General features: G+C 38.7%; 2 protein-coding genes across 3 annotated transcripts in view; both read left to right on the top strand.

Moving 5' to 3' along the window:
- Positions 1 to 361: 361 nt before the first annotated feature.
- On the top strand, positions 362 to 7,723 carry LOC137990942 (homeobox protein not2-like). The gene is made up of 3 exons (XM_068836064.1): positions 362 to 720; positions 4,704 to 4,891; positions 6,332 to 7,723. The coding sequence occupies exons 1-3, from the start codon at positions 393 to 395 to the stop codon at positions 6,467 to 6,469; spliced, it is 654 nt and encodes a 217-aa protein (XP_068692165.1). The 5' UTR covers positions 362 to 392; the 3' UTR covers positions 6,470 to 7,723.
- A 2,657-nt stretch (positions 7,724 to 10,380) lies between these two features.
- The window catches only part of LOC137993539 (BRO1 domain-containing protein BROX-like), a 34,012-nt gene continuing 32,180 nt past the window's right edge, over positions 10,381 to 12,212 (top strand). The window contains exons 1-3 of one of the 2 annotated variants that reach the window (XM_068839459.1): positions 10,381 to 10,572; positions 11,003 to 11,117; positions 12,077 to 12,099. In XM_068839459.1, the coding sequence (XP_068695560.1) occupies positions 10,463 to 10,572; positions 11,003 to 11,117; positions 12,077 to 12,099 (248 nt within the window). In that variant the 5' untranslated portion in view covers positions 10,381 to 10,462. The remainder of the gene's footprint in view (positions 10,573 to 11,002; positions 11,118 to 12,076; positions 12,100 to 12,212) is intronic. The other variant, XR_011121883.1, reaches the window with a different exon arrangement.

The raw sequence follows: 12,212 nt of genomic DNA, 5'->3' as shown, positions 1-12,212 counted from the left end.
AACTTTGTATTTTCCCGGCGAGATTGTTGTTGCTGTTGTTTTCCTTTTAAGTATTATGAAATTAAATAAATGAATTTCTACATGTGTTGTTGTGTGTCCCTATACGAGCGAATCACATAAATGACATAAATTAACTCCTTTGAATGAAATAAAAAGTACTGAAGGGAAAGAGAATCACTGTCATTATTTTATTGTGGCTAACTTTGGACAAACAGAAATCTTATCATGTTCCATAAAAGGCTCTGTTTAAATTCATTTTGGCGTTATTATGTAAGCGATAACTTGTTAATTAGACGTCCAAGTTCTTCCAGTACATCCTGGGTCACCAAGGAGACCACTTACTCCTTTTCTTAAGCTTTGCCAGACTGGTTTGGCAAACAGAAGAGAGCGTCATGCTGCAACTTTCTGGATATCGGGTTCCATTCCACTCAGCTCATGTCTTGTGCCCCTTGTGCACTCCGTCACCGGGAAGATCGCTTTCAGTTCCTTTGCAACCATGTTGTTTCTATCCCGCGGGGATATATCCGCAGTTACCCGTTCCACTTCCGGGTAGCTCCGTACATGCGTTTCGGCCACCTTCTTTTCGGCCCTACCGCGTCGCCGTTAAGCCGTCTGCTGCTGTGCCAGTTTTAAGACGTCACTCCACGTCCCCGTCAAACGACACTCTGGGGCAAAGACAGGCAAATGGCGCTGTCTGTGATAATGTTACGTCAAGCAACGGTACGTTCTGAAAGAGTCCTACTGACTATGTTTTGCTCCTATTTCAATTTAAGCGCTTTCCCTTTAAGTAAAATGGAACTGGGATAAATAGCAATTATTTAACATTTTTTTGAAAAAGGTATTATACATTTTATTCATTCAAAGAAGCCGTAATTCTCTATTTAGGGTGTTTTACTTTAATATTATTTTCATTTGTTTTATTCTTCCGAGAGTTCTTTAAGGGTAAAAAAGGTTTTGTTTTTTTTTTTTTAACAGATTTTTTGAAATCATGCCATCAAGGAAATAAAATCTACGGAAAACCTAAAGAAATTTGACATTACAATGTGCGAAACCTCACATGTTACCATGGATTGAACTTTGAGAAATTAAGTAAACACTTTTATCAGATCGAGGTGACAAAATGGAATACTATACACCCGCATTTGTAAACTAGAATTGATACTGCTGAAAAAGTTACATCAATTATAAAAGAATCACGTTTAACTAAAATTTAATCAGCTACAAATAAGTTAACCATTTGCAAAAAGTGCGAAGTTGTTTTTCTATTGTCAAGGACAAAGTTCTCTTTTTGTCCAATGCTACGGTTGATACATACAAAGATAATTGTTAGAATGTAACACGCAATTGCTTATATGCGTGATCTAAAGGAACAAAAAACTGTGTGAACATCACTCATTGCCGAAGCATTGGCAATTCTCTACTGAACATATAAAAGATATGTATTGAAAAAAATTATACGTGCTTATTTATTTCAACTTGCGCTCAAAATCATGTGATTACCTATACAAATATAGTCAAAGCTAAATATTCATAAATCGAAAACGCACGATGTAGCCTTGACTTTAAAGTGCAAAAAGGGTCTGTTTAATTTCATTGTAAACATTATTTATGAAAGAACCTTTTAGGATATTTGGAAAAATCTAGGCTTTTATTAGCGGGTTTCCAGGGTGTCCACTTTGGATGTGTAAGCATGAGATGGCAATTGCAAGTGAGTGATCATTGCATTAAGGTCGTTGTAATATTACCCATACAAGTTGCATCTGAGACTTCGTGAAACAGCAAGAGAAAGGTGGTCATGATTCAGGTCACAGCATAGTCATAGAGCATTCTCCGCAGCTATTATTTAATTCGATTATTCCCATCCCACTCTAGAGTCTGCGCCATCGTACCGAGACCTGAGTGTATAGTTCACTTTAGGGACAGGGTATTTTTTTCCTTTCTTATATGCACATCCCCTTTAGCCAGTCTTCTGGCCGAGATCAAGCAGGTGGATGGTTAATACTCCACACAAACTTGTTCGTATAAATTTTCTATATTTTCCTTTTTACTGGGTTGCCAGTATGGCAAACCCAGTTGGGGTCTGCGTTTAGTTAGTTTGTTTTATTTTTTTTTCTCTTTTTTCTTTTTTTCTTTTTTCTTTTTTTTTTTTTTCCGTGTCGGTAAAAGTCTTGCCTGTCACTCCCCTGCTAAGTGGTGTCTTTGTGCATAGAGCCTTCTGCGCGTATTTTCTTAGGATCGAGAGGGTAGTGGGAAATGCGTAGATTTCTCTGGTGGACACAGTAGAACGATTAACTTAACCGGCAATGGCGTCGAAAGTCATGTAACGCGAATGGCGTTTTAGTGGCTCTTTGAACAAAATATACCCTTATGAAGCTCAATAATAGCAAGTCAATTGGTTATACAGGCGGTGGAATCTTAAAAGCGACGAGTAATGGACTTCGACAACAATCTATCGCCCGTCGAGCCGAAATCAAAGTGAGCTGTATTTTCCTGAAGTAATTTGCCACGATCGATAATGGTAATTTGACACGATGATCACGATGATGATTTTTATGGTAATTTGACACGATTGAGTTTCTTGTCTTCACGCACGCAATGAAATAGGAAGAGGTTTTCGCCTCTAAGAGCAAATATGTTGTTTGTTTCAATAAATTTTTCGTTGGAAAAGGATTCTGTGGTATTTTCGGCCTTTGTGAATTATAATATCATGTTGTGTATTAAATTTCCGAGCTTAAGGTTGAAATGTGATATGAGAGATGTTTTTTAGTATTGCTCTGTAAGCAGAAAGGGTTCAAAGGCCTGTTGGAAGCGTGCTTGAGTTTCAACAAAATGAGCCCCAAAATCAGTGAAAAATTGGGACGCAGATGAATAATAAAGTAGCTGCTATTTCCAAAATGATGAAATTACCTTGGTGATAAATAACGTCGAACGCGTCTTGGAAAGTAAATTTTGACTTTGCATAAACAAGAGTTGGGCGATTGTGATCTTTGTTTTGACTTCGCTCATTTCATTGTCAAACTTTATAACACTTAACAGAAAAAGAAACTTACAAAAACCCGGTATCTTGCCATCATTTGACAAAGATGCTTCACTGTTTGGCAAGTAAACATGCCCCGGTAACTTAATCACGGCGCCCACTGAATTCCGGCGATGTCACTTTCGATTTTGCGATTTATTTGTGCAGCCAAAACATACAATAACAAAATTGAACGTAGCAAAAATCTCCCAAAATGTTTGTCGCTGATCGTAACTGTTTATAGTCTATATTCACGGTTCAAAATTAATGTTGTTTTCATGTCGTAAATATGTTATTCTCGAGCGACCGTCCTGGAAACTTCCTTCTGCTCTTTCTAAAAACTGTGTATTAATATTTATTTACTTTTGCATCAATATTTGTTTTTGCATAAAGCAAGCTAACAAAATCTGTACCTTGGTGAGTTCGCATTTGTTAGCTTTAATAGTATTTTCGGTCCGATGATTCTGTTTTACGAGGGTTATATTGTTTTGGTCTCCCATCCAAACACTAACCTCGCCGAACGGGGTTGAACTTCGGTATTACAAAGCTGCCAGATGCTCAGAGGGCACGCTTAAACTTGTGGTGAAAAGAAGTTTATCAACATGTCAGCCCAGAAGCCAATGTTTCTCACTTCCCATTTATTTTCTTCAATCTTTCTGGGTTCAGTACTTTGCTAGTAACCACATGTCTTCTCAGACTATTTACCCAAGACTTCTACCATGGCACTACAATGATAGACAATACCAAAACAATATCGTGCACTGTTAGAGCTACATATTACACAAGGACAGATCTGTTTCGTCGTACGAACGTGTGAGGACCTGTGAGCCAAAGGGCCTCTTCTGGTATGACTTCTTAATAACCCCCTAACTTGAAAAAAATTGTCTGGAAGGGTGCACGTACCACAGGCAACCCAGTGTACGCTCACGGAGGGTCTAGTTACTGTCTAAGGACGCTTTCCATTTGACAAACTAACCGGCCATTCCTGTCATTTGGAAGGACTAGCTCTACAACGCCTTCGAATTAACAGACTTTCGGCGTGGATGATATATCCTCTTCCAGAAAAATGCGAGCGATCGTTAAGCAAGTATTCCTTCAAATTGTTGTGTTTTCTTTGCAAACTGACGGGTCTGGCCGGCCAGTTCTGACAAAAGGAAAGCGCCCTAAGTTATTATCAATGTCTTCGCCGTCTTATTTTACAAAGAGCATCGAGACTGACGTTAATAATAATAACAAAAGCAGCTTTATTTTTTCCACTCAGTGAAAGATTACCAGAGATTATCCCTATCGAGGGCATCCGTCCGCTGGTGGGTGTAGCTGACTGAGAGTCGATTTTGAGGAGGAAAGAAAACCGAAGGACCCGGAGAAAAGCTCTCTAAGGCAGGGATGACGCAGTGATCAGAGCACTCACTTCCCACCAATGTGGCCCGGGTTCGATTCCCAGAGCCGGTGTCATATGTGCGTTGAGTTTGTTGCTTCTCTCTATTCTGCACCGAGAGGTTTTTCTCCGGGTACTCAGGTTTTCCCCTCTCCTCAAAAACCAACATTTCATTTGATTTGTGTTAATCGTCAATTCCAGTTTACAGCGTCCCCAATGAGTGTTCCAGCGCTAGTAGACTAGACACTTAAATAAAATTCCTTTCCTTTCCTTTTCCTCGCTTAAATTGTTTCTATTACATTTGTATAGATAGCACAGATAATTCAACGCAGTATCGATGCACTACCGCCACTAGCAACAAGCGGAAGCGTCGAAAGCGAACCATATTCACAAGCGAACAGATAAATCGCCTTGAATCTGAGTTTGAGGAGCAACAATATTTGGTAGGATCTGAGAGACAACAGTTAGCAGAGGCGCTAAATCTGTCGGAGACACAGGTCAGCTCTCGCGTTTTATCAAGATAGCATCACCAGATTATCTGGTGACGTAATTTGGAGGACTGGGAAGATAAACTTTAGCGCCGAATTCCACTACCGTGCGCGGCCTTAGGTGTTGTTTCCAAATTCCCTGCAGTATTTCCATCGCCAAAATTCAACAGATCATTCCGTGTCTACCACATTTCCTGTTACTGAATGAACATTCAAGTAGACCCGACGAGATCTCACCTCACCTCTGCCATGTTGAATTTCGAAAATAAGGCCGCGTGCGGGATACGGCCTCCGAATCACGTCACCAGATCGCCTGGCAGTATTTTCTGATTGTTGAGTGAGCTTGTCGGGGAAAGGGCTGGTCGGGTTGCTGGACGAAGTTAAAGGGAAAAGAAATGTACAAAAAAAGTGCCCTTAGGGTGGGGAAGGATGTGGAAGATAAAATATCAAGGCACTCCATTAAATATAAAATATCCATGATTCGTCATCTTGGAAGACAAGGGAAAACCGTAATTACGAATCGAATAGAAATTACCTCCACCAACTGAAAAAGTCTTGACCGTCTGCATGCATTATACGAAGGTCGGTTATGGCTCTGTGAATGTTATACTATGACTCTTGCTTCATAACTGTACTTAAAAAAAGAAACTGAAAGAATTAATCTCCAACGCCGGGAAATTTCATAACATTTAAAGTGCACCCTCTAACTATAGAGTGATTTTACTTGACCCGTGAAATATATATATATATATATATATATATATATATATATATATCGTGGAATATTACACGCTATATGTGCGTAAAAGCCCCTATCACATGGTGCATACAAGATCGAGGATGAAAAAGCTGACACAAAAACAGAACACACAATAATGACACAACTGAAGAGATAAATTATACAACAGTTATTGTAATACTTTTCTTCGTTTATTAAGTGAAATTCTTTATTTTACATTTTTGTTTACTGCACTACCGTTTTAGATCTAAATAGTCTGAGTAACAGAAAAACAATAGGTCTAATTAGGAGGTAGTGTTACACAATAACTATTATTCTCTGTTTCACGGGTCAAGTAAAATCACTCTAAATAGAGTACTTTCAGTGACAGGCAGCTACAGTAGTGTTAGTTGCATTGCCTTGAGTCGTGCTGGGACAAGCATTGTAGTGAATTATAATACAGCATTGATTAAATTCAATGTTCTGCAAACCCGTTATTTAAGAAATAGAAAACATGTACCGTGTTTCTATCGAGTTATAGAAACACGAGTGAAAGTTTGGGAGAACGAGAAATGTGGAAACACTCGCCTGCGGCTCGTGTTTCCACAGCGTTTTCGAGTTTTCCTAAACTTTCACGAGTTAGGAGGACGTTTTGAAAAAAATGATAGAAAACAGTTAAAGGTGATTTTAAAAATGGCCCATGTCCTGATTTTTATTTTTGATATTGATAGATAAAGATCTGGTTCCAAAACCGCAGAATCAAATGGAGAAAAGAGAACAAGCAGCATTTTCCGGATCTTCTGGCCAGTCCCTTCAATGTGGCATGTGCTCTCAGACGTAATAACGGAGTGGAGAGCTGGAACGGCTAATGAGCATGGGAAGTTTTAATCGGCCACTTTTCCGCGAATCGAAAATGCTAATCAAGACGGGTAGTTTTAAAATCCAGGAAGCCATTGCTCTCAAGAAGTTATAAATAGTCAATACATGATGAAAGGGAATTAAGAAGCAAGTCTGCACAAAAAATACTTTTATCGAATTTCAAATACAGTAACAAAAAATACGCGCATGTAAGAACATTTTTTTTCAGCTTTAAGGCTGATCGTGTTCTTATTTGAGGGGTGCTTAGTGAGATATCAACCTGAAAGTGTTCTTAAAATGTTCTTAAAATTGGTTTCAGAAATACTTCAAATTATATATTACAAGAGGTTTAATTAACATACAATGCTGTTTTGTAATAGATTTTATAGTTTGTAATGGTCCTGAATACCATAGTGCTATGATGTGAGTTATTGTACTGTATTGTTTCCTTATCCTAATACCCTTTCCCTTTGTATTAAGAACAAGATTTATTTATCAGGCTAAATTTGTTCTTATTCAGTTATATGGTGCTTTATTGGCCAAATTTCAGCCTGATGTTCTTAATCCACTTGTTCTTATATGCGGGTGTTTACCGTATTATACGCCATATTGAGAGTTACTACAGAATAAAAAGAGGGAATTCCACATAGAACACACGATTGGGCTCCATTCGCGACAAACTATACTTATTCAGCCAAGAGATCATCAAGGTAAGAGAGTGGATTCCCCATATAGCCCTCCTATCAAGAGATCATCACCTTGATAAAACCACAATGAAATCAAAATGCCGTGTTAAATTTGTTTCGCTGTATTTCGATTATCCAAGAGAAAAAGAGAAATTAGACGAATTACCCGCGCGGGATAGGGCGTGTATGGTGGACATGTTGCCGGTAAAATCCGTTGCCAGGCTTAATTTTATCTACAATAGGTTAAAATAAATCCTCATTTACCTAGGTTGAATACACACTCAGATGAATTGAAGAAACTTTTTTTGGAGCTGAGCCTAAATTAAGCCTAGCGAAAAATTAGGGTCAGGTTATGATTAGTTTTGGTTATTATACGTGGATATCAATTGACTTATTATACAAAAGTAATTATAAATAATGAAAAGAACTGGGTTGGGTTTGAGTATGTTCGACGTTGTAGTGTAGTAGTAAAGACACAGGACTCCGGGTTCGATTACTGGTTGGTGCACAATACAGTTGTATGTTTCCTTACTTTGCTGTAATGTTGAGACTTAATGGTTAAGTATATGAATACAGAAACCGAGCTTGTTGAGATGCGTAATAGAGCTTGAGGGAAGGTATAGGTGCATGTTTTCAGCCCTTTTTTTCGGTTTTAAACTACTCGGGTAGAATGCATATTCAACCTAAGTAAAATGATGAGGATCACCAATTTCCAGGTAAAAACGGATTCAACCTGAGACCGGATTTGACCGACAACAGATATACTCTCTTTCGTCCTTCATTTTATCAGGGATCGAAGTACTCCTCATGTTCTAAAAATTGCAGTTCGTTTGGCACGCATTGCAAAAACGATATTGTTAATTCATTTAAAGGCTCTTTCGAAGCGAACTATAGGGTCCTTGTTTTCAAGAGATCGTGGTCTCCCTTATCAGTTTGACCGTTTTCAAATTTGATCCAACGTCATCCAACATGTTGCAACATATCGCAACAGAGCAGCCAAACGTATGCAACATGTTGTGCCCAACAATGTTGCAAGATGTCGCTTTGAAATGTTGCGCGCATTTGGCCAGGCCTTAAGGTTTTCTCTCCCCTCAAAGTCTCTGTCATGATTAAAAAGTAATGAAACTTTACCTATAACCGGAAAATTTCGTTACTAAAACGGCTGAAAATTTTTACCGCTGTTATTCTTTCCGACAAGCTTAAGAAATCGAAATCTGAGAGTAGGCGAATAAACTGAAGAGAGGAAAGTAAAACTTTAGAATAGGGTAGACAGACAGACTTGAGCTCAGAGAAATGGATAGGCGGCGAATAATTAACTATCAGGAGGATTTATGGGTAGGAGCCAAGAGAAAAAGGAGCCCATAATAAGAAACGCACAACTATATATTGTATTTGTGCAACGGTGTTTTTGCAGACCGAGTTCAGCTTTTAGATTGATTTCTCTGCGAAACAAGTCCTTTCCAGCTAATCGCAAGTCTTGCATGAGAAATTAGTACCCATGGGATAGACAATGGTCACTCCTGTAAGCTTAACATAGCTTCATCTGTGAAAATGCCGTCACATAGAGTAGTCTTGGTATGGGTTGACACGCGGGGTAAACAAGTTAAAAGCAATAAGGAACAGATCCATCAAACGCTTGAGAAATAAAAATCTTTCAGGTGTCTAAAATTCCTAGATGTTTTATTTTCCTTTTCATTTATTTTCTCGCGATGAGTGGGGGACGGTAAACTTCGCACTATGGGATTTTCCTCCACAAAAATAACAGCTTGAATCTCAAGTTCCAAATTCTCCTCGCTGTCTTAATACTACTTTAGTTCAAAAATCTACTTAAGACTACCGTCCTGGCGTGTGAAATGTTCACTTCCGGTTTCTGTCCGTTGTCTGTGAACGTCGCTTACTGTAAGGGGCCGTCGACATATTCACTTTGTCCCCGCTTAACGTCAACAGGATGTTTAAGGGGGGGGGGAGGGGGTAAAGCACGCGCCACAAAATTGAAGAGAAAGAAGGGCAAGTTTAACAAGAAAAGAATGTAAATTGTAATCTTTTAAACTCTGTCCTTAGTCACCATAAATTCTACATTTTACATTGTGAACGTTTTTACTGTATCCTAAAGCTCTCGCCATTTTTCTTTGGCTGATCGAACAACACTTTCCTTTGCAAGACCTTGACCTTTGTATCGCCAAAAAAAAATTGCGCGGTAAACTTTTCATACTTAGATATTGGGTCTTTGTAGATGAGGTAACCTGCGCGTTTAGTTTTTTTCACAGTCATTCCAAACAAGGCTAGTTGTCTTGACATCTCGGCCAACAACGAAGAACGCTTGCGGCAAGAATAACGCATACATGACGGGGAAAATAAATTGCCAACGGACCACAGTTGTAGTGATATGTGGAAAACCTTAAATAACAATGACCAAAACCAGGTTTCTGAGCCCGCGAGACTGCGTTGACCTAAAAGTCCATGCAGTTGACGTTAGCGGGGACAAAGTGAATAGGGAGCTTAAGCACGCGCGTTTTTACGGAAGTGAGTTGTTTTCCCTTTTAATTTGTCTTCATACAACCCATTTACATTGCTAAGTATCTTTTGTTCATCAGAGATTTATATACAACTATTCTTCTGTGGAAGCATTTGTTTAACGCCGTGAGCGCGCAAAATCTAGTTCTGGTTTGCATTTGGGACCTGGTTCACACAAAATAGCTTGAAATAATTCTCATATTTTAAAACTAAGACAAGTGGTCTCGTGTTATATGTTTTTGAATAGAAAAAAGGCTTCTCTTACAAAACTGCGTAAGTGTAATTAAGAAAATTTAGTATTTTTTTGACATTTAAGCCTGTTTTTCACTCGCGACGCAAGCGAAAGCATAAGAGCGACTCTTATAAGAGCGCTTATTTCACTGTGAAAACGGGGTTGACGCAAGCATAAGCGTCGTGTGAAAGCGAAACGCAGCAATTTACTACGTCTGGCCAATTAAAGAACTCGTTCCAGATTCCCCGCGTATGAGCATTTGAACAAAATGGCGGGTGCCGTGGTTGATTTTGATTGTTATGTCAAAGTTCGTTTTCACTTAGCATAAGCTACTTATGCTTGTGATTGCGTCGCTAGTAAAAACATCTTACCTCAAAATTGTGACTGTTTTTGTGACACAAGATCACGCAATGTTTGTGTTTTCAATGCCTGCACAGCTGAAATCCAGCGGCTTGTGAAAACAGTGTGCGGTAAGTACTTCATGTGTGCCAAGCTAATGACGCCCTTTTCGTCCACTGAATATGTTTGGAACTTCGCTTTTCGTCTGAGTCTGTTTCGGTTGATTTGCGATTATGGCACATCCAACTTGTGGAAAAAAGCTGACAGAACGCCTCAATTTTGGAAAAGCACTCGATGGAATACCCAAAGACTTGGAACACTTCGTGCATGATACTACGAGAAAGTAAGACTCGTTGGTTGCGGTCGCATTTTATAGGAAGTTTAGTTTCATCTTAGTATTATTGTTCAGTTTTCCCCTAGGGATTCAAAACACCAGAGAGAGTTGACATATTTTCAAACTACTGTTACACTGTGTTTCTCTCAAGTGTGACCGCGACCATTCTTATGAAATGTTATGCCATTTCATTTTACAATGTACATGTACACTGTAACCCTTTGCCTTCTAAAGAGGATACAAATTATTTTTTTCCCCCGTCCAGGGACCCCTAGGAACAAATAGGTTAATCCTCGCCGGATACGTTTTGCAAAGGTAGTGTTCCCTGAAAGCAATTTTTGGATCACCTCTCCTTTCTACCATCTTCACTGGAGACCACAGTACAGTTGTCATATTGACGATAATAATATTTACAATGGCTTTCTTGTGTTTTTAACAGGCGGGAAGGCATTGTTGAGGCTTTGAAGAACATTGATGGATCAAGTGAAACCATTGTAAATTCACTGAAAGAATATATTGCCATGAACAAAACACTAAAGAGTATTCTGCAAAAGGTAGCTATGGGCACCTATATATAATAATATTTTTTTACAGCCTAACCCTAAATTGTCAACTTAATGTTGGTACCAATCAATGATGTTTAACAATTATTCGCCGAAGGTGAAGTGATTATCGGTGAATATTCACCAATAATCACTGAGACTGAGGCGAATAATTGTTTTAGTATAAATACACAGGTGATTATTTCAAAAAAGAGAGAAAAAACACTTCAATGCGAAATCATCTTCACTTACAGTGGCAAAACGACTACTGGCAGCCATTTTGTCCGTCAAGGTGATTATCGGCTGATAATCCGAGATAGCGAGCCAATGAGAGCGCGCGATTTTGTATAATTACCTGTGTATTTATACTAATGTAAATTAACCCATTCACACCTCAAACACCCTGGGACGCCCCCCTCCCCCAATGCATCAGATTTTAGTTTTTTATGCAAGGAGTAAAAAACAATTTCCACGTTTGAAATTAAATGTTTATCAACCTCACTATGTTGGTGAATGGTAGGGATCTGAAAGTTGACATCTTGTTTTCCCTAACTGGTACAATATGTACAGTACTGTATAAGACGATACTTAATTGATCCCTCCCCATAGGGGCTTTTCAGTGCCATTGAAACACAATCAATGAAACAACAGAACATAACAACTTACAACAACAACAACAACAACAACAACAACTCTTAAGAATCCCAACTGACCAGAAGCAAATCAGTTGGCTATACAAGTGTTGCTGAGAAGTTGAACCACTGACTATTAGCCTGAACATAATGATTCAACGAGTGGTCAGAACGGGTCTTGAACCTGGGATCCCTGGATCTCAAAGCAAGTACCCTAAGCACTTCACCATACTTCCTCCATCTGTTTTCCTTGACAATTTGTTTTTTGCCACTAGTACATGACTGTGATATATTTGTTGTCAGATGTTAATATCTTGACATTTTTCATTCATTCTTTAGGTTAAAAGTTTTTCAAGACTGAGGTTAGTTCTTTGAAAACCTATGCAAAAATACTCATTTCTGTACCCATATTTGGAAATAAATTGCCAAATGAATCCAGCTTTTATTAAACATTTTTCTTGAAAATCAGCAGGTA

The sequence above is a fragment of the Montipora foliosa genome, chromosome 2, assembly GCF_036669935.1.
Source record: "Montipora foliosa isolate CH-2021 chromosome 2, ASM3666993v2, whole genome shotgun sequence".
NCBI lineage: Eukaryota > Metazoa > Cnidaria > Anthozoa > Scleractinia > Acroporidae > Montipora > Montipora foliosa.
Note: the sequence above shows the minus strand (reverse complement) of the source record. Positions and strands in the feature narration are given on the sequence as shown.

Coding starts and splice junctions, on each gene's coding strand:
- LOC137990942 (XM_068836064.1), top strand. CDS start 393: ATGCTGCAACTTTCTGGATATCGGGTTCCATTCCACTCAGCTCATGTC. Junction 721..4,703: donor TAATGTTACGTCAAGCAACG/GTACGTTCTGAA, acceptor ACATTTGTATAG/ATAGCACAGATAATTCAACG. Junction 4,892..6,331: donor TAAATCTGTCGGAGACACAG/GTCAGCTCTCGC, acceptor TGATATTGATAG/ATAAAGATCTGGTTCCAAAA.